At 45.8% G+C, this 26521-nt stretch overlaps 1 protein-coding gene across 2 annotated transcripts in view; it reads right to left on the bottom strand.

Moving 5' to 3' along the window:
• Window positions 1-26521, bottom strand: part of ANK3 (ankyrin 3) — a 367935-nt gene that overhangs the window by 43723 nt on the left and 297691 nt on the right. Inside the window, exons 29-37 of one of the 2 annotated variants that reach the window (XM_075534954.1) lie at window positions 20048-20259; window positions 18912-19119; window positions 17856-17952; window positions 15738-15966; window positions 14975-15100; window positions 14114-14236; window positions 13628-13654; window positions 12447-12528; window positions 472-8220 (exon numbers count right to left, since the gene is read on the bottom strand). In XM_075534954.1, the coding sequence (XP_075391069.1) occupies window positions 472-8220; window positions 12447-12528; window positions 13628-13654; window positions 14114-14236; window positions 14975-15100; window positions 15738-15966; window positions 17856-17952; window positions 18912-19119; window positions 20048-20259 (8853 nt within the window). The remainder of the gene's footprint in view (window positions 1-471; window positions 8221-12446; window positions 12529-13627; window positions 13655-14113; window positions 14237-14974; window positions 15101-15737; window positions 15967-17855; window positions 17953-18911; window positions 19120-20047; window positions 20260-26521) is intronic. The other variant, XM_075534955.1, reaches the window with a different exon arrangement.

The following is a 26521-nucleotide window of genomic DNA, read 5'->3' as shown; positions in this document are numbered from 1 at the left end:
CACTTCTGTTTTCACATGGCTCATTTTTCACCCACATCAGGCCAAATGTAAGACTACATGGATGTTCGATGTAATGGAATTAAACATGCTGACAGAGCTAGCTACTTCACGACAGTTACAGAGCTGTGTTCTGAAAACACCACGAGGAGATGCCAACAGTCGTGCTTGTCACGTCGACAGAATATATCTGGACGCACAATTGTAAAAAGTTGCTTCTCTCGAATGACACCAACCTCTTGAGCATGCTGCCCCCGCTGTCTACCGTGTAGATGGGTTAAAAGGAAGGGACTAGAGAAGACAGCACATACAGATGACCATGACAGAATGAGAAACTACAGGTAAGTCACTCACAGGCAATCACAACAGGTCATGCACTAGGATCTACGAGTTGGAAAAGTGTTTACAAACGAGGCTTGTTCTCCAGGATGTGAGCAAAGAGCGCTCAAGAAACCTGACTGCCTTCATTCTCACCAGTCCTCCTACTGCTCCTTCTCTCACTGCCGGCTTTGTCACGCTTTGATTTTAAGGGCGCCGCCTCTGTTCTCTTATCTCTAGCAGACTTCGTGGGAACGGAAGGCGGCCCACCCCGGGAGGTCTCGGACACCGACGTGTTTCTGGATGTACTCTCTTCCTCATCAGACAACTCGGATTGCATCTTTGTGTCTTCTTCAGAGAGGCGGTCCGCAAGCTTTAAGGTCTCACCACTAATTCCCTTAAAATATTCAAGGGAATGTTGACAGACTTCCTGAAGCTGAGTTTTCCTAACTTTGGCTGTGGTGAGGGTGGGGGTGGGGTTGGGGGTGGGGGTGGTGGATCTGGTGCTGGTGGCACAGGTGGATCTTACCTTGACTGGCAACTTGGATGGGAGCCGTTTGGCTTTGCCCCTCCCTGGCTGACCTGGCTTTTGTGTGGCGCATGCATCTCTAAGAGGAGCTGGGGGCTCCTTGTGTGTGTGTTTGACTGGAATCCTGGACTTGACATCTACACATGGAGAAGGAGGAGGGGCTCTGGTTTTCTCGGATGATCTAGCCTGCTTCGCTCTGCTCACTTTCATGTTTGGCATATGATTTGGTGGGGCGAGGTCTTTGGGTGATGTGGCCTTTATGGGAAGTTTGGATTTTCGCCTAATCCCTACCGATTCTCTCATCTTTGGTTGCTCTCCGGGGACTTTCTGCCGATCTCTTAGACCGTGTGCTGGCAATAGCCCTGCCTTCTTTCCCGATGAGCTTTGCACGGGATTAGCTTTGTCTGTGGTACAAGGAGGGGGGGCAGAATGTTCTGTCAGAGCTACATTGCTGGTCATGTGAGCTGTCTGTATAGTGGAAGGATCCAAATTGTTGTTGTTATTAAAATTATCTCTTTGAAAATCGTGTTTTTCTTGAGGGCTACTGCCCAACTGGCTATTGGCTGCCCTCGAGAGCATGGCAATTTCATTCTCTAGTCCCTGACAAGTGGTCACCAGGGCGTCTAGCTTATCTGTCATTTCTCCAGGGCTTTCTTTCTTCATGGTCATGGTGGAAGCGGAAATTCCCATTTTTATAGGCGTGCGCAACTTGGGGTCAACTTTCGTGGCGTTAGTGACCGCGGCTGCTTTGTCCGGGGAACCACCACTGGGTGTGCCCTCCTGACACTCTCCGCTGACTGCGACTCTGGGATTAGGTTCCACTGCAGGTGCCTCTAGATTGGTCTCTAGATTGGTTTCTACAGTGGGGTCCCCTGACTGTGGCTGTAGGGTGTCAGTGACCATACCTTTGTCCCCTTCCCCCTGGTCCCCTGACTTCCCTTCAGAAGTATGCTCACCAATCTGGAAAAATTGAAGCCTCTCTTCAACAAAGTCCCTCTTGCTCATGTCAATTGCACCACTGCGAGTCATTTCAAACATTTTCCCTTCATGAAACGGGAAGGGGTTAGGCTCACTAGTAGGGGTACTTTCATCGGTGGGTGTTCTGGCTGGTGTTGTATCAGGGGTTGTGGCCGGCGATCGGTCGTCCACTGCCAGACCGAATGGCTTAGTGTCATCTTCGCGCGATTTACCGTCGAAAACATCATCGTCCCCTCGGTTATCAGACCAAGGGTCGAAATCTAGGCCTTTGGTAGCTACGGTTTTGAAAGGAGTGGCGAATTCTTCATCTACTTTGTAACTGAAATAAGTATCGGGAAACACGGATCTGTCAGGGTGTCTGCCTTCTAGGGTGAAAAACTGGGCCCCTGACTTCTGATCAGTCGCATCGGGCGTCTTTTCGGACGAAGAACTTTTAGAAGGTGGCTTGTCCTCCTCTGGCCCCACCTTCCCCTCTTCCTCAATAACTTCAAGTTTGCTTTGGCTAAAAGAGCGGTCGGCCGGCCTCAGAATGCCCTCTGTGTTCCAGACGTCTTTCTTGGTCTCGGTGGCTTGGCCGGGGAGTTTCGCATCACTCTCCGTCAACCCATCGTCTTCATCCTGCAGATCATAGCCGTCCAAAGAGTCGATCTCAGTGGCATCTGTATCATGGGAAAACTCTGCCGTGGTCGCGATGGAACACTCTGTGATGGACTGGTCATTGTTGCCATTCTGGGCAGCTTCATTCTGAGGGGACTCAAGGCCAAGGCCAAATTCGCTGTCCTTTCCAGTTCCATTCGTTTCCAGTTCTTTGGGGCTGGAAGCCTTTTCAGCAGGAGTTTTGGCTTTTGCCGTGTCTTTTTGTTCTTCATCGGCTTCCTTCAGTCTGAAGGTATATTTCTTGACGGGGACGGGTTGGTAGATGGATTCGTCGTCACTGGAATCGCTGATGTCCGCCCCGGGGGGGACTGGCGAAGGGGGCTGCACCCGGATGACTGGCTCTGCCAGCTGGCACTTGTCATGCTCCTCTTGCAGACTGACTTCAATCAGGTCCACCTCTCTGTCACAAAGATAATGCTTCTCCGACTCCATCTGGTCCGCATCCAGCGGCGGTGGAGGGGGAAACTCAATATAGGCAACCCGGTTACACTTCGGTCTCTGGTTAGAGTCTTTGCGCTCGCCCTTCAGCATCACGTGCTCGGTGGCTGTTTCCTCCACTGTCGTCTGCTTTAAGGAGGCCGACTTGACCTGCTCCTCCTCCTCGGACTCCTCCGACACCTCAGGAATCGGGCTGGGTTTGCCTGGGATATAAGCTATGAGCGAGTCTGGTGTCTTAGATGTGAACTCGTAACTTACTTCTTCTGAACTGGGGGTTTCTGGGGTCAGCGGGCTTTTCCCAGAGCTGTCTAGGAAAGACACTTGCTCTAGCGTGTCGTCCTCGGGGCTGCCTTGGGGAGAAGGCGGCTGCTTTTGCTGCTGTCTAGTGGTATAAAACGTTCCCCTGGTCTCTTGTACTGTCTTACACTCCTGACTTATGATTTTTTTTACCCCTCCTTGTTGCACCTCCTTCTCATACTGCTTTCCCACTTGTACAAAGCTGACATACACCGGCAAGGACTTGATCTCTTTCCCTCCCTCTGTCTGGGCTAGGGGCGCAACTTTTTCCAATCCATCGGTGGCACTGTGGTCGAACACATCACCAGAGGGGGATTCCTTCCCTGGGCTAAACTCTAAAGAATCGGGCGATCTGGTGGGGGAGGTTTCAGTTGCATCGAGAGGCGGGCACAAGCCTACGTAGCTTTGGTTTTTGGAAAATTTGCTGATTTCTGAATAGGAAACTCTCTCGTCTTGTACGGAATTAAAGTGCTGTATCTCAACTGTCTCTTTCCTCATACTTGACGGGGGTAACTTTTGTGGCAGTTCGTGGCTGGGCAGCGCCGACTGCTCGCCCACACCGTCAGGACTCTCAGGCGACAGCACTCTCCTCTCCTCGGCCACTCTGACGGGGATGTGCGACACCGCCCAGCTCTCACTTCTCCTGGACGGCTGGCCGGGCGCTCCGCCAGGACGCTCCCCTTCCTTCACAACATATTCCCTATATAAGACCTTTTTGGAGGGCGATTTTACAGTCATTTCCTTCATCTCTGAGAGAGAGCCGTTTGTTAACAATGCGTGTTCTCTCTCAGTCACAGCCATAACTTCACCCTTGCGATCAACACTTACAATAGTCTCGGGGTGACCAATGTGATTCTCTCTCACATCATGAACAAGCACATGCGAAAGTTTTTCTTTCTGTGACTTATTGTTAGTAGCACCAGAACTTTCCCATGTTCTAAAAACCCTTTTGTCCCACGGCCCCTTGGTCGCTACCTCTGAGGTTACACGACACGCCAAGTCCTTAGCCTGTTGCTGGGAAAAACAGTCAGGCACTGCTTTACCGGACGTTTCAGTTCTCGGTTGTGTCACCTCATCAGAGCCAGCATCGCTTACAACACCGGCATTGCTTTGGACCGGCTCATCTTTCGTTGTCAGTGCCGTAAGATCTTTTTGCACCGACATGCTTTCATCTGAGAGGTCGGTGGCCGTCGGCTGTGTATCTCTAGCAGACGCTGGGCAGACGGGTAGCTTGCTCTCCTGGATTTTTTTAATGGGGATCCGGGATGGGCCATCGGGCCGCCTGTCTTCTGGAGACATGTCCTTATTCTTTGCGTGTAAGCCTTGTTCAAATTTTAACCTAATGGAACTGAGTTTGGATTGTTTGAGCTGAAACCCAGACTGGGGCCCATCTGGCGCTCTGCTGGGGGAGACACTTCCTCTGGCTTCCCCGGTGGGCTTGCCGTCCTCCGTTTGCTGGGAAAGAACCCGCTTCTCCGGGCTGCTGGGCAGACTAGCTGCTTTCCTCTCCTCGGCTGGCCCATGGCGGCCCTGCTGCCTCGCCCTGACCCACTCGTCGTTGGAGGCCGGCAGCTCCATCAGCAGCGCTTTCTCCGGCCGCGGCTTTTTCTCCGGGGACTGCAGCTCATCGTTCAGCTTTTCCGTTTTGTCACGAAAAAACTGCGACACTTCAGTCAGTTTTTCTTCCGCCTCCTTCACGGTCCTGTCCACCCTGTCTTCATAGGGCACCTTCTCTCTACCTCGGTCTAATCTGTCCTCAGTGAAGCGCATCCACACGGCATGTTTTGGACCACTAACATCGCCAGAGTGCAGCACTCTCACTTTATCAAAAGGCTCATCTTTGGACACTTTACCTACACCATTTTCAGACACATCTTTATAGATTTTGGAGAGGATCTCTTTTTGGGGGGCAGTGGCTACTTTGTCTCTGGCTCGCTTATCCGAGCCCTGTACCTCTGAGCTAGGGGGTCCTGTGTGGTCAGTAACCGATTCCTCAGTGTCAGACTGAGACACATCTAGCTTTTCTGACAGGAGCATTTTCTCAGCAAACCTGTACGACTCCCCTCTGAGCTCTGACAACTCATCGTCACGGTATTCTACTGAGTGCTGGCTCAGCAGCTTCAGTGTTTTGTACGAGTCGTCCGATGTGAGCTGGGCAGAGCTGGGGCGACTCTCCTCTTCTTGGGACACAGGCGTGTTCACTCTGGAAGACTCCAGGTAAGAAGGCAAGGACTCTTCAGCCGTAAGCTCCTCTTCTTCTGGCTGACCCTGCTCCTCTGCACAAGGAAAAGCATCGTGTTTTTCTGGCAGAAAATCTTTTAGGTTAATATTGCCCCGGGACAAGTCTTTCTGATAGACATACATTTCCTTCTCAGGATGCTTTTTGGTTTCTCTAATAATGACTTCAGTGGGCTCAGCCTGGTTACCTTTTTCGATGTGGACTTCTATTATACGCTCCAGTTTGGGTTTCATTTGGCTGTCCTTCTCTGTGTGCTGTGGTGAATGCTCAGCAGCAGACTTGTGACTGTCTGGGGACACTGCAGACTTATGCTCAAACAGACCTGCCAGTTCTTTGGAAGGGTCCCGCCCGGACTGAAAGGCCTTCATGATGTCATGCACTGACATGGTCTCTTCGATTCGCTCCGAGGCACCGTCGCTGCCGGGGGGAGAGTGGTACACCATTCTGGTAGTGGTGGTGATGTGAGTCTCTTCTTTCACGCGCATGCCTTTGCCCAACACCCGGTTGTGGTCTTCGCCTTCACTGCTGCCTTTCGGTTGAAAGGCTTTAACTTTTTCTTTAATACCCGACGTGGCGGGCTTTGGCTCCAGTTCTGTGAAAGCCGCGGGAGGTTTGGGTGAGCCGGGCTCCTCTGGTTGGGACGGGGGCACATCCCCAGCGGAGGGCTCGTAGCTCCTGATGACATGGACCACCTCCGTCCTCGTTTCTGTGATGACAGGAGGGATGGGGACCTCGTGGAAAAGGGGCTTAGGGCCCGTGCTTTCAGCGCTCTGGGGGGCTGACGGTGTCTTCTCACTTCTTGTCTCGAAGCCACTGTCAGACAAGGGGCTCTTGTCCTGGTCGTGTTGAGAAAAGTCGTCAGGCGACTCTAAAATCGTATCTGTTCCGAAAAAGGAATCGGCCACTTTGCACAACTCCTTCTCGGAGGTGGAAGGCCTCATGGAGGCGGGAGGCATTTTGAGCTTCTGTTCCTGCAAAGCGATGGCTGGTTTCAAGATCCGCTTCTGTCTCTCCTCACCCTCCTTCTTGGCGTCCTCAAACTTGTACTTGAAGTTGGTCAGGGAGCCGCTCCCAATATCGTTGGTTAGGTAATCGATAACTTTGGTCAAGTTGTAATCCTTCTCCGAGGTGGCCTTGGCCCTGACCTGCATCCTTTCCGGCAGAGACGGGGCATGGCACGCAGCTGCCTGCCTCGCTTCCTTAATCTCTTCGGAACTGAACTCGGTCCAGTCGTCCTCAGGGGAACGGCCGGGGTCACTCTTGGGCGATTTGGGTGCCGCTGAACTCTCCACACACACATCCTTTTTGAGGATCTCACTAACTTTCACTAAGTCTTCCTTTACTTTCTCGACGATCTTGAAAGGTTCTTCGTCGTCGATCCGCCCTTCTTTGCGGGGCTCGGCCTGGAACGGCTTCTCTTCGGGCCCGTCCGTCTGGAGAATGGCTGTCACCCGCATGAGGTCCTCTCTCATCTCGGCCACGTCTTTGAGGATCTCCTGACTGGAAGATAAGGGGGACGGCATCGACAACTTCAGGGCGGAGGGCGCGAGGAACAGGGACGACCGCACCGGCGGCGACGAAGGTCGACTGAAAGGGGGCTGAGAGCGCGTCTCCGTAGTCAATGTTTTCATGGGGGACAGCGAGGCTGCTGCTGATTTTGTAAGGGAGCTAGAGTCTGGAAGTTTTTTTAATGCTGGTTCGGGCAAAACATTGACTACAGAGTAGACTGGCACTGTTATTACGGATGAAGTGACAGATGAGGTAGTTGCAGCGATGGACGACCCCAGGGACGTGTAGAGCGCACTTGGGGACGGAGTTCTTAGAGAGGGGAACGCCGATGGAGCGGAAGAGATGTAGGACCTGAGTGGGGAGAACGGCATGGTGCCGGGGCCAGAGAAGCCCTGCTCAGCCGCGTCCGCGGCTGCATGGACCACAGGGCTCCCCGAACTCGTAGCTGCAGACATTTTCTCGTGGAGGGTGGCAGTGGCTTTGCACCCATTTATGAGGGTCGAAGAGGATGGGTATTTCAGAGGGGATACAGAGCCGTTGACGAGCGCGACCTCTGCATGTCCCGGCACCTGTTTCCCAGGTGACGACGACAGCGAAGACGCCAGGGTGGCCTTAGCTGAAGCAATGGCATCGACCGCCGATTTAGCTGGAGACACCGCTGCCTTCAAAGGCGACGAGGTGAGCGGCACCGCTGACGTAATGATCGACTTAAATGGCAAACTGGAGGAATACATATTAATGTTGGATTTGGGGGACGCAGGGGGTGTCATAGTGATAGACGACCGCTCCAAAAGGGATCCTGCCGTGGTCACTGGAGAGGCTCGAGAGGGAAACGTCGACGGGGCGGCCAGCCCTTTCAGAGGCGGCGCCTCTGCGACTGCAGGAGGTCTAACCAGGGCACCAGAGGAAACTTGGATATTGTATGGAGACGGCGAGACCACTGTTTTTATTGGTGACGACATTGTCCGAAAGGATCTAATTGGAGACGCCACATCACTAATGGATTTAACTGAAGACGTAGTGGAGGCGCCTAGCGTGGATTTGATTGGAGAGGGAGTCGAAACCGACCATATTGATTTTAAGGGCGAGGCTGACGGAGTGTTGGAGGAGGAGCTTGATAAAGAGGTGAAGCCGGACTTGACCGGCCCGGGTGCTGTCGTCGGAGCCGTAGTCCAGGACTGGGATGGTCTTGTAGAACAGAAGGGCTTGTATGAGTAAGTGGTGGGGAGGGATCTTGTGGCTCCTGCACTCCGTTCAACTGTTTCTTAAATTTCAAAATGAAATCAAACACAAAAATCAACAAAAATGGTTGAGAAACAGAGAGACCAGAGAAAAAAATTGGTCAGTAAACTTTGAAATATTACAAAAGCAAGTACAATTGTTTGCATGATTTAGAATGGAAGAGCCAAAAGGAACAATTACATAAAACGGGGGTGGGGTGGGGTGGGGGGGAACAAAAGTCTGACAGACGTAACCGATCCAAAGAAAGAAATTTTTAAAAGACAAATAAATTAAAATAACAGCAATGTGAAATGAAACACAGAAAAAGCACATCGCAACCAAATAGGCCAACAATGAAAAATGGAAAACACGAGGAAAGAATTAACGATGAGAAAAACAACCACAGTGGGAAACGTTCTCCTACTTCCTATTGACTTTCTCACGTGCTGGTTTAGAAACATCAGTAGTCGTTCTGTTGTTTTTGTTTGTTTGTTTGCCTGTATCAGGTACATGTTTATTTTGTGTAACCAATAGAACTCTCGTTTTTGTAATTTCTAATGTTCCCTTTCCCTGAGTTTTCGTGATAGAAATTGCACCTACCGAGGACCACATCGATGGATATACTAAATAGCAACTCTCTGAAACTCGCTTAGAAAACCACTCAACGCCTATTTCATGCAGAATCCAAGATAACTCTTAAGTGACAGGCAACTGGTGTGCAAACTGTGAAGCCACTGGATTTAAAAATCTGTTATTTTCCATGCACAACTCGGTGATGCTTCACACCCAAAAAAAGCCAATAAGAGCAAGAAATTGTCTGAGTCAGAATTGTAAAAGAAAAAAAAAAGAATAAAGCACACACACAAAGAAAAGGAATGTTTGCATTTATGTTGTTCATGCAGTATATTCCTTTTGGTGAGGGGGAAAACTCAATATGAAATGATTTTAAAATGCACACACAAGAAAAAAAATCAGGAAATATGGCATATGGTTACCGAAAGCAAGCAAAGCAACCTAAAACGTGTATCATGCGCGTTACATCATGGCAAACAAGCCAATAACAATACAATTTGTAGGCCGTATTATGCACAATATTTAAACTTTAAAAACACGTTCACAAGAGCATTTAGAAAGAAGAGTACACTTTTTCCATGAGATATGAAGTCTTGGTACCTTTTGAGATTTTAGGATCATATTTAATACTGCACACTTAAAAATTAATCTGTGACAAAATGTACTCAGGTCTGCAGCTATCACCAATTTTGGCTAGAAACACATAGTTTATCTCAGATGGTTTTCAATAATCTATGAGACTTTTAATTCTCAAAAGGTATCAGGGGGAAGATCTAAGAAGCACAGTCATCTTTGTAATACCCATATTTAAGCACCCATAGTGGGATACAGTGTACGTATGTATATATATCTATCAACTGCCAGGATACCAATTCTAATGTCTGCCCAGGAACGTCTGTGGGCCTCCTGAATGCCACGGGACAATGGAGCAGCCGCGAGGCCTTAGTACCACCGGAAGCATCCTTCTGGCAGTGCGGCAAGAACCACACACAGGAGGTAAGCACACTCGCCGGAGAAGAACAGACACGCACTCAGGCCTCTCTACGGCCACAGCGCTAACCCACAAACCGAGCTGGGCCCAGGCTTTTGGAACGCCCGCCATGGGCTAAGGTTCTAGGGCAAAGCGGGGTACAGTCTCGCTCGCAGGAAGCACTGGTTCAGAACAACAGTGAAATGCGCAGCGGGCATGAGACGCTGGGCATCTTTATCCTCATCTTCATGCCGTGCCCGGCCATTGCTACAAACGAGTCCTTGGAGTAGCGGCCACTCCCACCAACGTGAAGATGCTCCCTCCTGGTGTACATTTAAATCCCATTATTCAGAACATAGCCTTTCCTAGGCTGAAATATCCTAGTGACAAGCAGAACTAAGTAAGGAAAAACATATCCATTCAGGATCCCGCCTGCAATTCTCAACAGCACCAGAGCTTCATTCTTATGGAAATGCCACGCTGCCAAGGGAAGAGCTACGGGTTCCTTGGATTCAGCCAGGCGTCTCCTGAGAGCTTATTTCGGTAACTACTAGAACTGGCAAAGCCTCTGCCTTCTAGTGCCAAGGCTGGTTCCACCAGACAAGGACGTCTATGGCGTTCTCATGCTCTGCACAGAGCAGCCAGCCATGTTGTATATAGTTCAACGGGGCATATTTTGTGACTCCTTTATTTTTTTAATAGCAGTTTTACTGGGACCTAATCCACCTTGCGATCCTTTTAGAACCAAGGGACTTTGTGGTTGCCAGGCAATGAAGTGCCCCGCACCTCCTTTCTACAAGGGGCACGGGAGAGAGAGGTGCTGCACTATTGGAGCTCTTGACGCTAATTCCAGGACCTTGCCTTCTGCTGACTCTCCTTGTTTGCGTCTTTGCTGGAATGGGGTGCAGTCAAGTTGGCTGTGATGCACAGCAACGTCACGTGACCGTGTGGAACTGTCCCACCTGCTTTTCTAGGCTGTCATTTTCAAGGAGAGGAAAATGTCAGGTCCCTTCTCTGGGGGAATAGCTGAGAAATCGGAACCACTGACTTTCTGGAGAGCCTCAACTCTTGCATTCGGGCCCTCCATTTACTCCCCACCCTGCGCCCTTTTCATGGAGCAGGCAAGTCCTTCCTTCCATCAGAAGTCAAGGAAAGCCAGCTGCCTGCCTGAACGGAAGTGAACACAAGAGCAGCGATACTTTCCTAAGGATTTAGAACACACCTGACCTCCTAACTCGGCCCTCCCTCAAGCACAGTGTCACCTGAAGAACCAGATCAGGAGCTCACCTGCCCAGGGATGATGCTGACCCAAGGGGGGCTGGTCTCTGAGGCTTTTCCAGAGCTCAGAAGGACAGTGAAGGTTTTTGCTCCAGGGCAAATTAATGTTCCGAAGAAAAGGTCTACCTGGCCCATTGTGTTAAAAAGCATCGCCGCGGTGTACCTGCGCACACATTTGTAGCACGCCGCAGTAGGAGTTCATTTCAGCCCTTACACTTCCAGAAGCATCGAGCTATTTCTCCAGAGAGATGCCCACGGTCTAGAGAGGAACATTCACGAGGGAAGAAGGCTTCCGTTCCTCCTGGGCTCCCCTGTTGGCATCTTGATATCAAAGCTTCTCTGGTAGCCAAGGAGCTGAACTCCAGAAGATTAGGCTAGAATGCTCTGAGTGAGTACTGTGTTTTCTGCGACTTATTTTATACGCTACTTTGACCCATAGTAACACGAAATCAGGACAGGCGGGGATAACCCGGTTACGGCTTTCTTGAAGTCAAGTAACTGTGAGTCAGTGAGAACCCGCTAGGTAGGACTTGTTCATTTAAAAAAGGCTTTTGAGGAAGGGGGCTGCTCAAAGTGAAGCTCTGGTGGGTAGGCTGGTCCCACTGCCCCGTACTCGTGAAACCCAGGGCCGCTCGCAGGACTCTTCCTCCACTTGGACACGAGGTGCGTTCTTGCGGGAGGTAGTGATCACCAGCATTGATATTTGCGGAGGAAGATGGGGAGAGGAGCAAAACATGAACGGACAAACATCTCCCTTGGCGCTTGCCGGCAGTTAACAATGACGCCAACAGTCACCGAGGACAGCGGAGTCCAGTGATGACCTGCCTTAGGGTGGACGTTTCAGTGGAGGAAAAGCGAGAGGTTGGGTGGGGAAGCCATTGGGAGCAGACAGAAAGAAAGGAAGAGAGAGGCAAAGAGTGAAGGAAAGGGGGAGAGAAACAGGAAAGTAGGCAACATTTAAAAGGCTACGTCAAGAAGGTAGGAAAAGAAAATTCCTGCAAAGAGGGAAGAAAAAGGAGCCAGGACCAGGGGAAAACGGCTAACCATATTAAGAAAAATGAGATGACAGCTCAAATAACTATCACAGATTCAGGGGCAATATTTATTTCCTCTTCAGAGCACAAATCTAAAGGTACATTGGCACTTGTCTTTCGAGCGCAGAGTAAAAGTGAAGCTAAATCAAACCATACACGATGCTCATCGTACATTAACTAATGACTAAGTGAAAATGGTGTTTAAAGCGACTACCGAAGGGTGCTTACACTTCATATCTTCAACTGTGTACACGACATTGCTTAGATTTCAGGACAGATGTTTCTTGTAAAGCAATTTTGGGGGGTCACTGGGTTTCCAAATGACCCCCAAGTTCAGTGTGTATAGAAAAAATGTCTCTTCTTATCAAACTCCACATCGATTATTAGTAAATGTGTTAGGAAACTCACTCATTCCCGGTTCGGTCAAGTAGCTGTAGCGCTTACGTAAAGCTAAGGAAGCAAAACTCTGTCGTCTATCATTTTTTTCGGTCTGAAAAAGAAAAAGGAAACAACCGTGTTTTTAACTTCCTGGAGACACTCGGAATCCTGAAATACTGTTGTAGGTTGGCATGTTGACATCTCATCTATCTTTGATGTTTCTTACATGTTTTCCCCTTGGAAAGGTTGATTAACATCCTACCTGGCTTCTCCATCCCCCCCCCTCCCCCGTGTTCCCACAAATAACCGTTACTTAGCAAGTATGAGAGTACCGCACAGCACACTACAGGGAGTTACAGAGACGACGAGCATTACAGAGACTTCGGATGCTAAGCGTCAATTTCCCCCAATCCCTTCAGACTGAACGCACAAACATCACCACGTACACCCACTCTACGTGAGGCCCTTCAAGAAAAACGGCACGTGGAGTGCATTTCTATGACCGCTGCTGTTTCTGTGGGCTCACAGGCAGAAAGTCTGGATATGACCGTTAAAAGCGGGTCAACGGTATCGTTCGAAAACAAGGCTAGCGAGCTGTCTGGCTGCGGACAGATGTGTGGGTGAAGAACATCCGACTGTGCTATAACTTGGAGAAGCAGAGGCGCTAACAAAAAAAGACTGATTCAAGTCTCAGCTGAATACTGTCTCCTTATAAAAATGGCAAAATGAATTTCTTTAAATAGAAAGCAAATATTTATCAATGGCCAGTGGGGGGGTGGGGTGGGTTTCTTTTTAATCACGTACCACATTAACTATCTTGGCACACTAAAATATCATGTTTCACATGATCTCTGGACTTACGAGTTCTGAGTGGATGCTAGGTAAAAATGTGTCCCTCAATATTAAAAAGATAGATGTAAATATATATATATATACTATTCACATTTGAAAATATTTAAAAATTTTTGCTCTTCGGCTACCATTTATGGATTATAGTTTTGTTGAATCTACTGAAACATCCTTCCACACATTCTGCAGAGCTGCGAAGCCATTCTTTAACGCAGAATGCATGCCGATTTCTCTCACCTAAGCAGAGGTCGGCCGAAAAACAGAATGAAGACATTGCCCACACGAGCCCACTCTCCTTCTTTTACCCAGAATCCATTTCTAGTCTACCTCGGCAAGAATAAACGCAGAAGTGTTGACATTACCTCATCATCGTGATCTGACTCTGCCTCCTTTGGGTTCCAAGATGCAATGCAGAGACAAGGAATATTATAATGGGCAGCAGGGACAAGAATATCAGGAGAGGGAAAGGACTGAGCACGGAGCACAAGACGCAAGCTGATTCAGAAAGCAAAGCAAATTAAAAGCAGCTCCCCCCAAATAAAAATCAAGAACTATACATCCACAGCAAATGAAGTGTGACATCATTTGAAAGCATAAACACCACAAAACAAACAAACAAACAAAACCCCTGTGAACGTCCATTGGAAGCGGAAGCAATCAACAGAAGACTGCATCATACAACCCACAGGGATCGACACCACAGTAACAAAACTCAGTCTACACACAGAGACTCCTACTCCCGAGCTGAACCAAGAGCTGCCCTGTTACAAAGCATTCCTCCAGTGCACACCAAAGGTCCATTTCGGCCAGGCCAGGGCAAGTGGACACACACCAGTCTCAAAAGATACCTTTTTATGTGCTGGCAGAGTGATGTTTAAGTTGCAAACAGCTGTCTGAGGCAATCCTTTCGTTGTCTTTGGTTCTTTCAGAAAAGACAGGCGACCACAGGGCTCTTGGCTGGTGTCTCTAATCTAGAAGAATGCGGAGAGTTGAAGGTTTATAGCAAAAACCTTTCTGGAGCTCGCTCTCTCAGGGTCAGGTCTGCTTGTTTTAGAAAGCCCATCCAAGGGCAAGGATGACATCGGGAAAAGGTGGGACTAGCAATTACATGTCAAGTAGGTGGTCACATTTACTTGACAAGATTCAGAATGCCCATCTCTTGGCCGAATCATAGGATCATGCTATCTGCTGTCTAATCCTGAAGATCCATTCTGGATTCTGGGCTTTAGCTATTTTCTTCCTGTCTAACGATCTCTCTTGCTCAGAGCCTAGTGGCGAGACAGTTTTAGTAACAATATCAAGAGCAAACAATGACAACAAGAACAACAGTGCATCTTCCTGTTACCTGAAGTGGAAGCCTTCTCTAGACTATTCTTGGGCTCGACTGAATATGAACCAAATACTAAATTTGGGTTTCACTCATTGCTCGATTACTGCAAATTATCTAGTTATGAGATGCATTTGATTATTCTACTTTGACTCTACAAACTTTACTTCAACCATCAAAATGTATTATGTGTTTAAAAGTTAACACCTGTTTTTGCCTAGTCATAACGTTTACTGACTGGAAAGTTCATTTGGTTAAATTGGACAAAACGTGACCTTGTTCTTAGGAGTTCAGGCTGGGTGGCATACTTCACTAAAGCCTGTTTCTAATCATTTCAGCACATTAAAAAATAATAACAGAGCCTCTTTTGACGATGACTTACTTTGATGGAAAATGGCAGTCTATTTTCTTTGAAAGAATAGAAGTTAAACACAAGTTGCTGTCCTCCTTTGGTGAGTGGGGCCAGATTTCCATAGCAATCAACATATATCGGCTTTCCTTCCAGAACCTTTCAGAGTAAATGAAACACACAGCTGATGTCAATTTGTGTTGAACATTTTGGAGTGTGTGAGTAACATAAAAATAAAAGGTCGACATGTTTCCATGTGGCCTTTATCTATTAGACAATTACTTCTGTGGTGCTGTCTGCTACCAAAAAGCCAAACCCTACTGGCCCGCAATTCAGCAGTTGTGAACGGAAGGCATGCCATCCACATGTACGAAGCAGAATTACATACGGCTCTCTGATCAGTTCAGACATGTTGCAGAGAGGACCTGACATCAATCCCTTATCCCTACAGATTTGGAAGGAACCTTATCTTTATTTTTAACTGCTACCTACCTACTGGTTTAGGCAGGTATTTCTTGTGCAAAATAAAATGATGGGAAATGCATAGAGATGGTGACTGTGAAAATAGCCCAGTCACAGAAAAACACAGGTGATCATGATGATTCATTTGTCCCACGCGTCAAATAAAATAATCCCAGAGTCACACAATCGTTTGAGGCTGAACTTCTATTGCGTTTTGACACAAAAAGTAAAATCCATAACGAATCTGATATTGCTAGTGAGTGCCCTTACCTCGCGGACAGACCCCCCGCCTGCCGGATGTACCGAAAAGAACTTGTGTTTGTGAACGAGGTACCTCGATGTCTTTGCTTCTTGCAACTTCCTCGAAATTCTCTTGCTGCTCTAAGGGCTTGTCCACTTTGTCATCTGTCATGCAGAAACACCGCAAGGAGGACTCGACAGGGTCGTTCATCTTGGCAAAAACAACAAACTTGGCCATGTAGGGAACACATATTAATTCCCTGTACAATTGCGTGGCTAAGCCAACAGTTTCTAAAACCTGATGGCAATCCGCCAGCCAAAACCTGGCAAAAAAGCAGAATAAAAATGAGATGATTTTAAAGTCAAATCTACGAAAGGTTCATAATTTTAAAAAATGAAGGTATATAAGCAAATAACCAAATATGACTTAACTCGCTCATGTAAAAGCAAAAAATGCTTACTCTATTTGTCAAACACAGGACCCTAGTGTACATTTAAATATAGTTTTGCTAAGGATTTCTTTCCACTTTCCTCTCCCATATATTTCTTGTCCATTTCTTATGCATAATAAATACTCCTTTCTCTACTTACAAAAATCTTTTTATTTGGGGCTCATACAACTCTTATCACAATCCATCCATCCATCGTGTCAAGCACATTTGTACATTTGTTGCCATCACCATTCTCAAAACATTTGCTTTCTACTTGAGCCCTTGGTATCAGCTCCTCATTTTTTCCCCTCCCTCATGAACCCTTGATAATTTATAAATTATTATTATTTTGTCATGTCTTACACAGTTTCGACATCTCCCTCACCCACTTTTCTGTTGTCTGTCCCCCAAGGAGGGGGTTATATGTAGATCCTTGTAATCGGTTCCCCCTTTCTGCCCCATCTTCCCTCCACCCTCCCGGTATTGCCACTCTCACCACTGGCCTGATTCCCTCAACACTATCCTGGATTCCCTGTGATTCCAGTTCCTATCTGTACCAGTGTGCATCGTCTGGCCTAGCCAGATTTGTAAGGTAGAATTGGGATCATGATAGTGGGGGGAGGAAGCATTAAAGAACTAGAGGAAAGTTGTATGTCTCACTGTTGCTACACTGCACCCTGACTGGCTCATCTCCTTCCCACTTACTCTCTGTAAGGGGATGTCCAGTTGCCTACAGATGGACGTTGGGTCCCCACTCCGCACTCCTCCTCATTCACAATGATATACCTTTTTGTTCTTTGATGCCTGATACCTGATCCCTTTGACACCTTGTGATCACACAGGCTGGTGTGCTTCTTCCATGTGGGCTTTGTTGCTTCTCAGCCAGATGGTCACTTGTTTATCTTCAAGCTTCACCACATTTGCTTAATGCACCTGCTTTGTCTTCAGTGATCATGTTGGGAAGGTGAGCATCATGGAATGACAGTTTAATAGAACAAAATGTTCTTGCAGTGAGGGAGGACTTAAGTGGAGACCCAATGTCCATCTGCAACCTTTTTACTAAACCTATAAATATATGTACACAGACTATTTCCCCATAATTTATAAATGTATTTACATATGTACATGCCTGTATTTAGACCTCTGTAAATACCCTTTGCCTCCTAGTTCTCTCCTCTATTTCCTTTTATTTTCCTCTTGTCCCACTATCATGCTCAGCCTTCATTTGGGTTTCAGAAATTCCTCTGTTAAATTGCCCTTGATCCAGCCCTACCAGGTCTCCTACACCCTCCTCACCACAGATTTTGGATCATCTTTTGTTCCCTTGTCCCTGGGTTTGTTAGCACCACTTCCTTTCCCCCACCTCCCCCTCTCCCATGTCCTCCCAGAACCGTCGGTCCTGTTGGTTTCTCCTCCAGATTGTTCATCTCGCCTATCCTATTTCCACAGACCTGTTCTCTACTTTTTACCTGTGGAATTTATGGCTGTACCATTAGAAGAAGAGACGGTTTTAGGTGGAGGAGTGGGAGAGAAAGGGAAATCCTATAATTTTAAGAATGGCTTAGAATTTCCTGTTGGAAGGAACAGGTCAAGTACCTTAGCGCTTGAGGATTGGATAAAATGGCTTGTATTAAAAAGTGAGGCTTTTAAATTAGTACCCACTTCACCATTAAAAGGAGGGAAAAAAATCACACTTGCATTGAGCACAATGATTTTTTTTTTACTTTTTAAAAGATCATGAAACAAAGTCATCATTGCTTTTGGAGTCCCTATTTCCATACCTGGCTGAAACATTGGTTGTAAAGGAGACGCAGTCCTTTATAAATGTCAAAGGAGTAGTTCCGGTGATGTCTTCCCACTGGGCGGGTGAGGTGCCCCCTGCGAGAACAACAGCAGATATGTTGGCTTTCTGATCGGAAGTGCTCCTGTGAGAGTTTCATTACTACCCCGGTCTGCCTGTATCGACAGCTACTAGCAAAACTTCAGCAACTGCAACTGAATGGCCTGCGTGGAAAGTAGTTTTCTTCTTGACTCTCCTGCTGTAGTTTTAACTGGCTACTATTCTTGTAAGATAATACTAGACATAGCAATTACATCTCTGATTATCTGGATACTAATCAATGGCTTAACCTTGGGGCAGCCACATTTCTCAAGTACATGGTATAAGTATAATGATGTGTCGTTTCAGATAAGACCATACAATTCATATATATATTAAATAGGTCACACTTTTTAAGAAAGCTAACCAGCAGCTCATTTGGTATTGACAGAACCATTGCATTTCCCAGAGGCAAAGAGGAAATCAGTTATTAGAATAACCCCTTAAAAATTGAACCATCTTTATTAAGCTTAGATTATCAGTTAAAACATAGATTAGATTTATCTAGTGGGGGATTGAGCTCTGCATCGCAGGTCCTTATCACAAAATATGTTCTCATAATCCCTGTGTATTCAATTCACTGGAGTTTGCTAGTAGACATAGAATAAGAGAATGTTTTAATTATATTCCAACACTTCGCTCCTACTGGTGCTGTATGGGATCTCCAGAATTTATCGAGATATCATCTGAATGCTCTAATTGACTCAAGATATCTCCAGCACCTTAAAAGTGGTTTATTACTGTGAATTTAAATGTGTGTGTATGTGTGGTGTTACCAAAGTTTTAGGAGCGTCATGAATCCAGTCACTTAAATGATTCCTTACAAGTTAATAGGAAACATTTTTATTCTCTTTCCTAGTCTCAGAGTGCTGACACAGTATTTCAAAGGCTCACGTCTTTGTGTAGAATCCCTACGAGTACTAGCGTCCACAGAAGCACAGCAGCGACTTAAGCACACCTGTAATGCTGCAGAGAAGGCGCAGGTTGGGCGTGGTGTCCCCCTTGTACCCATTGGCTACACCTTCTCCTGAAGGCGGGGGCACAGGAATGGTCATGGTGATTGGTTTATGGAACTTCCTCCTCCTCGGCTCCACAGTGACAATGGGGCTAAATGTTGCTTTGTTTCCCAGGATCTTTTTCACAATTTCATCTGGAACAGGCTGGGCCTAGAGACAGAGAAAGGGGTTTTCAATGAGAAATGGCGTGCTTCCTTAATTAGAAAGTTGCCAACAAAACCCATGGAAAGCATTCCGTAAATTACCTCAATGGCAAGTCTGCCCGGGAGAATGTTGAGGGTTTCAGAATGAAGGAACAGAAAGGCATTCATAGCTTTACAGGATTTCAATTCTAGTCTACAAAACCTAACTGTTTACTTTGATTTTCTTTGCATTTGGTTAAATATGGGAGGCAGTGAAGATAATGCCCTACACATGTGGTAACTGATGTGTAAAGTGGTCTCTTTTACGGCCAACACGTCACTGACTTACTTACAAACTGACTTACTTCCAAGCTATTTCCCTGATTTTATTAGAAAAAGAACGATGTCATGTCTAACTGACATGAATAAATATAAGACAAGACTTTTCTTGCTAAAATTTACAGTCAGCTTTCCAAACCATATCAACTTCAAAATGGTTTGGATCTAAACCAGTGATTATGACTTATTTAAATCAACCCCAAAGTTTGAGGCATATAGTTTCACTATTTCTGATTTGTATGTGACATAAATCACACCAAAAATGATTTTGAAAGATTGGTATATGTGCTCTTAGATGCTATTGTTGTTTCACATGCCGAGACCAATAACCTATGTTTAAAAATGTTGTCTTTCGTAAGAACGCAAGCGACACTTTCATATACAAAAGCCCTGAAATACGAACCTTATTTAATAAGTCACTAAGTTAATTTAGTGCTTTACCTTGGGGCTTGAGCTCATGTGGTCCCTTTTCATTTGAAATAGATTAATGATTCTTAAAACTGCCTAATGCACTCTTTACCAAAATCATTAAGAGTGAGTTATGATCAACCCCCCACCCACCACCCAGCAGCGCATGCTGCCTACGTTGGAGTGAGGAAAACCTTTGGTGAAGTTACCTGGAGGCCCACTCGGATTCTTTTGGTTAAGGCGCCCTCTGGGAAAGATGCCTGGACAAGAGGCACCGTGGTACTGCTCAGAATGCCACCTTCAGGGCCGATCTGGTTGCTTTCCTGCTTAATTCGTGAAACTACTGCAAAATACTGGGGGAAATCCTTTGTGATAATCCTGCAGATTCGCTTTTTCCCTAATTCCTCTGGGCTATCAAGTTCTGAAAAGACAAACAAATGAGAGAACAATGAGAACACCACTCTGAAGCAAGTGGAGACGTCATTCAGGCAATCAAGACGGTTTCTACTCAGTAGTATGAGCAGATTCTTTATAATCAAGAGAAATCTGTAGTGGCTCTAAAGGTGGAGATCAACTTCTCTAAAATATTACACAGCTCTTCATATGCAGAATTTATAGGAAAGCACTTTCACTGAAGAGAACGACGTTGGCATCTTACCATGCATGGACACCTTTCCCCTCAGCAGTACCTCCCTCTGGGTTATTGGCACATCCACCTTACTTAAAAAAGCTGCCCACAGTTGGAATCAGCCAGAAAAGAGCAGGGCCTCACAAGAGGGAAGAGTTGACTTCAGTATGTCCGATCGGTTCTAAAACAGAAGGTTGGGGCCCTCTGAGCACTTGTTACCCAAATGATTGGACTCCCCAACAGCCATTTCTGTCTGTCACTGACAGCCCTCCTACATCAAACGCAAGATCTTTCTAAATGAACCCCTTCCTCCGCTCAGTCCAGCTCCGTGTCTACTTCCTCCCCTGTTGTCCGAACCCTGTGCGGGCACCACCATTTGCCCAGGTCCCCGATCTAATGACAGCTCCCCTCAGACGTAATGGTAAGAGTCTAGTTGATTCCCATGTGACAATAGCACATTTTCCTGCCATTCCATTGATTCGGACCGGATCCTGGCTCGTCTGCATTACGAAGACTACCTCTCCGCCCATCTACCCGGCATTCTTTTGCCAGTACTCCAATCCCTCCCTCGCAGGTCACCAGGTAGAACCTCCTTTAAAAAGCAATTTTTCACGCAGAATTCTGGTAGCGTTATTAAGAACGAATGATTCAAAAAATCAAACAGAACAATGCATTTGAATTTCACCCAGAATATTTTGAAAACGTGGACTGGCGAGAGCACATTTGTCCCTGAGGGTACTGAAGGTCATATTCAAAACCTCACTGCGACTGAGTCCATTTCGCCTCACCGTGACCCAGTACACGGTTCTGAGACTGCCAGTCTTATCTTTCTCCTGCTGAGTCACAGGTGGATTCAACTCATTGGCAGTGCAGTTGGCAGCCCAAAGCTGCCTGCCAGGGCTCCTTTAAAACACCCTTCAAAGTACCACAATAATACTATGGTGCCTGTGTAAGTACAGGCAGAGGAGTAAGGATAAAGAACCCAGAAAGACATTCAAGTTTAATCTTATATACACAGACATAGCAATTTCACATACGCACACACATGATCTATGTAAGGCATGATATTTGCTTTTTATATATGTATGTATCTACATTAATATGTATGAATTAGATTCACATATTTGGATTTTAAGTCACTGGAGAAAAGACAGTTTCTTCGAAAGAGGGTATTGATGTAATTGAAAGTCTCTTCGAAAAAAACCCAAAGCTCAATCACTACCCTTTGCCATAAATACTTAAAATTCCACTGGACAAACAGCTTAACTACTTTAAATACTGAAACAACCACAGAAAATGCAGGTGAATGTGCCTTTGGTAGGAGAGATTTTTCCGACATACAACTGGTAAGCCAAGTACCCAGGCTGGGAGTTCTCGGGTACAAATCACTTAGATGACGCTGCCACTGGATTCTACCCTTCCGACAGAGAGATGCCCTGGCTCTGCACTGAGGAGAATGAGTGAAAGAGAAGCTTTCCTCAAAAGCAGTCTGAAGACACCAGAGGGAGTCAGGCATCTTCCAAAAGATGTACAAGAGGGATGTGCGTTTCTTAGCGGTTTCTGGGATGATACTGCAGGCACGTGCCTCGATAAAGAGCGGCTTCACTTCCTGAAAGTGAATGGAAATGGGTCGGGAGGAGTCGCCGTGTTGATTACTCAGTGTGGCCCGACCACATTTGCACCGTGCAGCTTTGAACAAGTCACTGAAGCCACCCCAGGGCTGAAGTGCTCATGTGCATCTAGATGCGGCAGAGGAACAGTCGATGGAGAAGCTCGGCGTTCGAAGGACATAAATCGAGAAGATCCCAAGGACACACTCTACACCCAGTTTCTGACAGCTTTTAGGATTTGCTGGAAGGGTACCTCTGTTATTTGTATGTTTTTGGGGTACCTACCGTATATACTCAGACTGACATGGTCTAATATTGGGGGGAGGGGCGAGTTTATGTGACAAAATTAAAAAAAACATACCTGTTTCTTTTCAATAGTTTTGTTTTTTAAAAGAATGTCAGATTTTATTTTTATTTTAATAAATAACATTGTCGGGGAAAAATAAAAAAAGGATGTTTTGAACTATCCCATAGCTACAAAATTAAAGGGGAAAAAGGCCTTAAAATGTTACAGGTTAGCCAGTAACCATAAGAATAACTATGCGCTTTTAATCTTTGAGGATGATTTATAAGGTTCAGGACTACAAAAGAACCCATGAGGTCCATCTGAATTTTAGTATCAGTTACTAGGAAAGCTTTCAGAAGAAAAGAAAATGAGAGGGAAAAGAGGTGAATTGTGAAAGAGGTAGATTTGGTCGGAAGGAAGTCTTATAATGAATGCTTACTAAGGGTCTACTTTGTGATAGGTCAATTATGATTTCACTCCCACAGAATTTTAGTGAGGGGTATCTTTTCTGAGATTAGAGAGGTCAAGTGACTTGCCAAGCTTTGCAGCCCCGTTTTGGAACTGAGATGAGAATCTAAACTCAGGAAGCGGGGAAGGCGAGAAGGCACGGAGACGTGGCCTGCCCACAAATGGTGCCCGATCACCTGAGAAGTACTGAAGAGACCTGCAAACATAGTTCCTAAGAGGGTGTGACTTCTTGTCGGCCCATTCTATGAACAGAAGTCTTACTAATCTGCCAGGTTGTTATACTGTGGGGCTTTGAGTTTTGCTCCGATGCTGGAATTTAGGCCACTGGTATTTCAAATACCGAAAGAGCCACCTATAGTAGGCAGGAACATTTTTCAGATGACGACAGTTGAAGAATTTGAGAGGCTGGTCTTGGAAAGCTAGCTATTGGAACCCTGATGGCTAGTACTGATGGAGTTCCACAAGGTGAGTCCTTTGGGTGGGAAGGTACCCAAAAGTCAAAACATGACTGCTTCCTCCAAGAAGATTCAACCTAAATGAATGGCTAGATGGATGGGTCAAAGTTTTGGGGGGTTTTATGTGTGTAGAAACAGCTGAAAATGTCCAGGGATAATTAGAGCATGGAATTACGAATTACAAATCTAGGAAAATCAAAGTCATCAAAAATGAAATGAAGTGCATAAAGATTAATATTCCAGGCATCGGTGAAATGGACTGGCATTGTCTGTTTTGAATCAGGCAATCATAGAGTCTACCATGCTGGGGGATATTGAAGATGACTAAATTATTACTGAATGATTATGACTACATGGCATATTGAAGATGATCACGATTAAGAAGATCATTTCAAAATCCATCTTTAAGTACAACCCTGTCAGGAAAAGGATAGTATCCATGTACCTACAAGGAAGACCAGTTAATATGACTATAGCCAGACATGCCAAGGATGAGGAAATTCTAGCTTTTTACCAATTTCTACAGTCTAAATTTGATGAAATAATCGAGATATATTAAGTTACTGGTGATTGGAATCTGACAGTTGTAAACAAAATAGAAGGATAAGCATTTTTTTAAAAAGGCTTTGAAGACAGAACTGATTCCAAAGATCATATGTTAAAATTTTAGACCAACTTATTCATTGCAAATAATTTTTTTCAATATCAATAGCAACTGTACACACGGACACTGCTGGATGGAATACACAGCAATCAAATCACTTACATCAGTAGAAAGGGACAACAGAGACTGTCAGTATTATCAGTCAGATTAAGGACAGCAGGGGAGGACGAGAAAGACTCTTAATCTCTCATTTGTAAGTTAAAATGGAAGCCGAAGGAACTGTTAAAGCAAGCCCAGGAGGGTCAATATATAACTTTGAGTTTATTCCACCTGAATTTAGAGACCATCGCCAGAAAAGATTTGCCACACTGAACACTAATGCATAAAAGACCAGACAAGTTTGGGATGACATCAAGGACACCACATGTGAAGAAAACAAAAAGTCATTTAAAGCATAGGAAAGAGAGAAAAGACCAACACAGATGTCAGGAGACACTTTGCAACTTGTATGTAAAGGCAGAATAATTCAAACAAAAGGAAGACGTGATGGTGTAAAAGAGTGAACACACGCTTTCAAAGGATGGCTTGAAGTATTATAATGGACTGTGCAAAATCCCGGAGTTACAATATTAAAAGCAAAAACCATGATTGACATTTTCCAAGCTGAATGAACGGAAGCAAAATTTAAGCCTTTAGTTCCAATATTGAAGGATTCTATGGGTAAAATATTAAATAATACAGGATACATCAAAGTAAGATGGAAGGGTAGGAATGCATGCACACACACACACACACACACACACACACACACACACACACACACACCCCACCGTACATACTCCAGTATAAGCCGACCTTAATATCAACCGAGGCACCTAATTTTACCACAAAAACTGCATTAAAAATGTGCTAAAAAACTTGGCTTATACTCGAGTATAGGGTGTGTGTGCATGCGTGTGTGCGTGCGTGTGTGTGTGCAATCATCCTACAATAGCGGCAACAGCACTCTGACAGGGAGCTGCCAGAAGGTCAGGCCAGATTCAGATAAGGACCTGGAACAAGGGATATCATTGCTGATGTCAGACGGATCTTGCTTCAAAGCAGAGATACCAGAAAGCAGCTTGAGTTGCGGTGCACTGACTGTACAAAGGCTGTGTGGACCACAATAAACTCTGGATAACTTTGAGGAGAATGGGAATTCTGGAACGATTCATTGTACTCATTGAGAACCTATATACAGATAGAGAAGCAGGTTTAAAATCGGGAGAGATGCGCGCCATCCTTGTTCAGTGTGTATGCTGAGCAAATCATGGGTTAGATGAAGAAGAACGCAGTATCAGGATGGGAGGAAGGCTTATTAACAACCTGCAGTGTGCAGATGACACAACCTTGCTTGCTGAAAGCGAGGCGGGCTTGAAAGGCTTGCTCATGAAAATCAAGGTTTGTAGTTCTCAGCATGGATTACAACTCAATGTAAAGAAGACCAAAATCCTCACGCCTGGACCAATAGGTAGCAGCATAGTAAATGGAGAAAAGGTGGCAGTTGTCAAGGATTTTGTCTTACTTGGATCCACAATCAATGCTCATGGAGGCAGAAGTCAAGCGATCAAAAGACATGTTGGATTAGATACATCTGCGGCACAAGACCTCTTTAGAATCCTGAGGAGCAAGGCTGGTACTTTAGGGGCCGAGGTGCACCTGACACGAGCCAAGGTATTCACGATTGCATCATATGCACGTGAAAGTTGGACATCGTTTAAGGAGGATCACGCAAGAATAAACGCAGCATGTGAATTGTGGTCTACAGAAGAATACGGAACTGAATCATGGGCTGAACCAATCTATATTGAAAGAAGTAAGGCCAGAGAACTCCTAAGAAGCAAAGATGGCAAGACTTCATGTTAGATCCTTTGGACATATTGTTAGGAGAGCCAATCATGTTTGGTGAAATGGAGGGGAAGCAAAAAGAGGAAGGCCTTCGACAAGATCAGTGGCTGCATTAACGGGCACAGGCGTAGCAACAACAGTGAGGATGGCAGCGAACCACGTAGTGGTTCGTTCAGCTATGCATGGGTTAAAGCTAGGTTAAAGCTGACTTAACCACACTAACATACATGAACACACATATACATATATAAAATATTGGACTGAGAATTCTTGTATATATGAGGGGGACCCGAATAAATCCAGAAAATTTCCCCCCAAAGCTATGTATTTAATTGTCTTTTTAAACTGAACAACCCTATCACCTTCAAAATACTCTCCATTACACTCAATACATTAGTTAAATCTGCAATTCTATTCTTGGAAACATTTTTCAAGCTCATCTGTTGGATGGCTGACGGCACCTCCCTCTTATTTTTCTTCACCTATTCTATGTCATCAAATCACTGTCCCTTTATGTCCCTCTTCATTCATGGAAACAGAGAGAAGTTGCAGAGAGCAAGGTCAGATAAGGAAGGTGTGTAAGGCAAGAGAGGCATGCCGTTTTTTTGTGTGTGCCCAAAACTGGCACACTGAGATGGCTGTGTGAGTAGATGCATTGTCATGGTGGCAAAACCAGCCCCCCATCTGCCACAAATCAGGCCTTTTTTTGGTCGCACACTGTTATGCAATCTTTTCAGAACTTCTA

Source organism: Tenrec ecaudatus, chromosome 16, assembly GCF_050624435.1.
Source record: "Tenrec ecaudatus isolate mTenEca1 chromosome 16, mTenEca1.hap1, whole genome shotgun sequence".
Lineage (NCBI taxonomy): Eukaryota > Metazoa > Chordata > Mammalia > Afrosoricida > Tenrecidae > Tenrec > Tenrec ecaudatus.
This window is presented reverse-complemented; position numbering and strand designations above follow the sequence as displayed.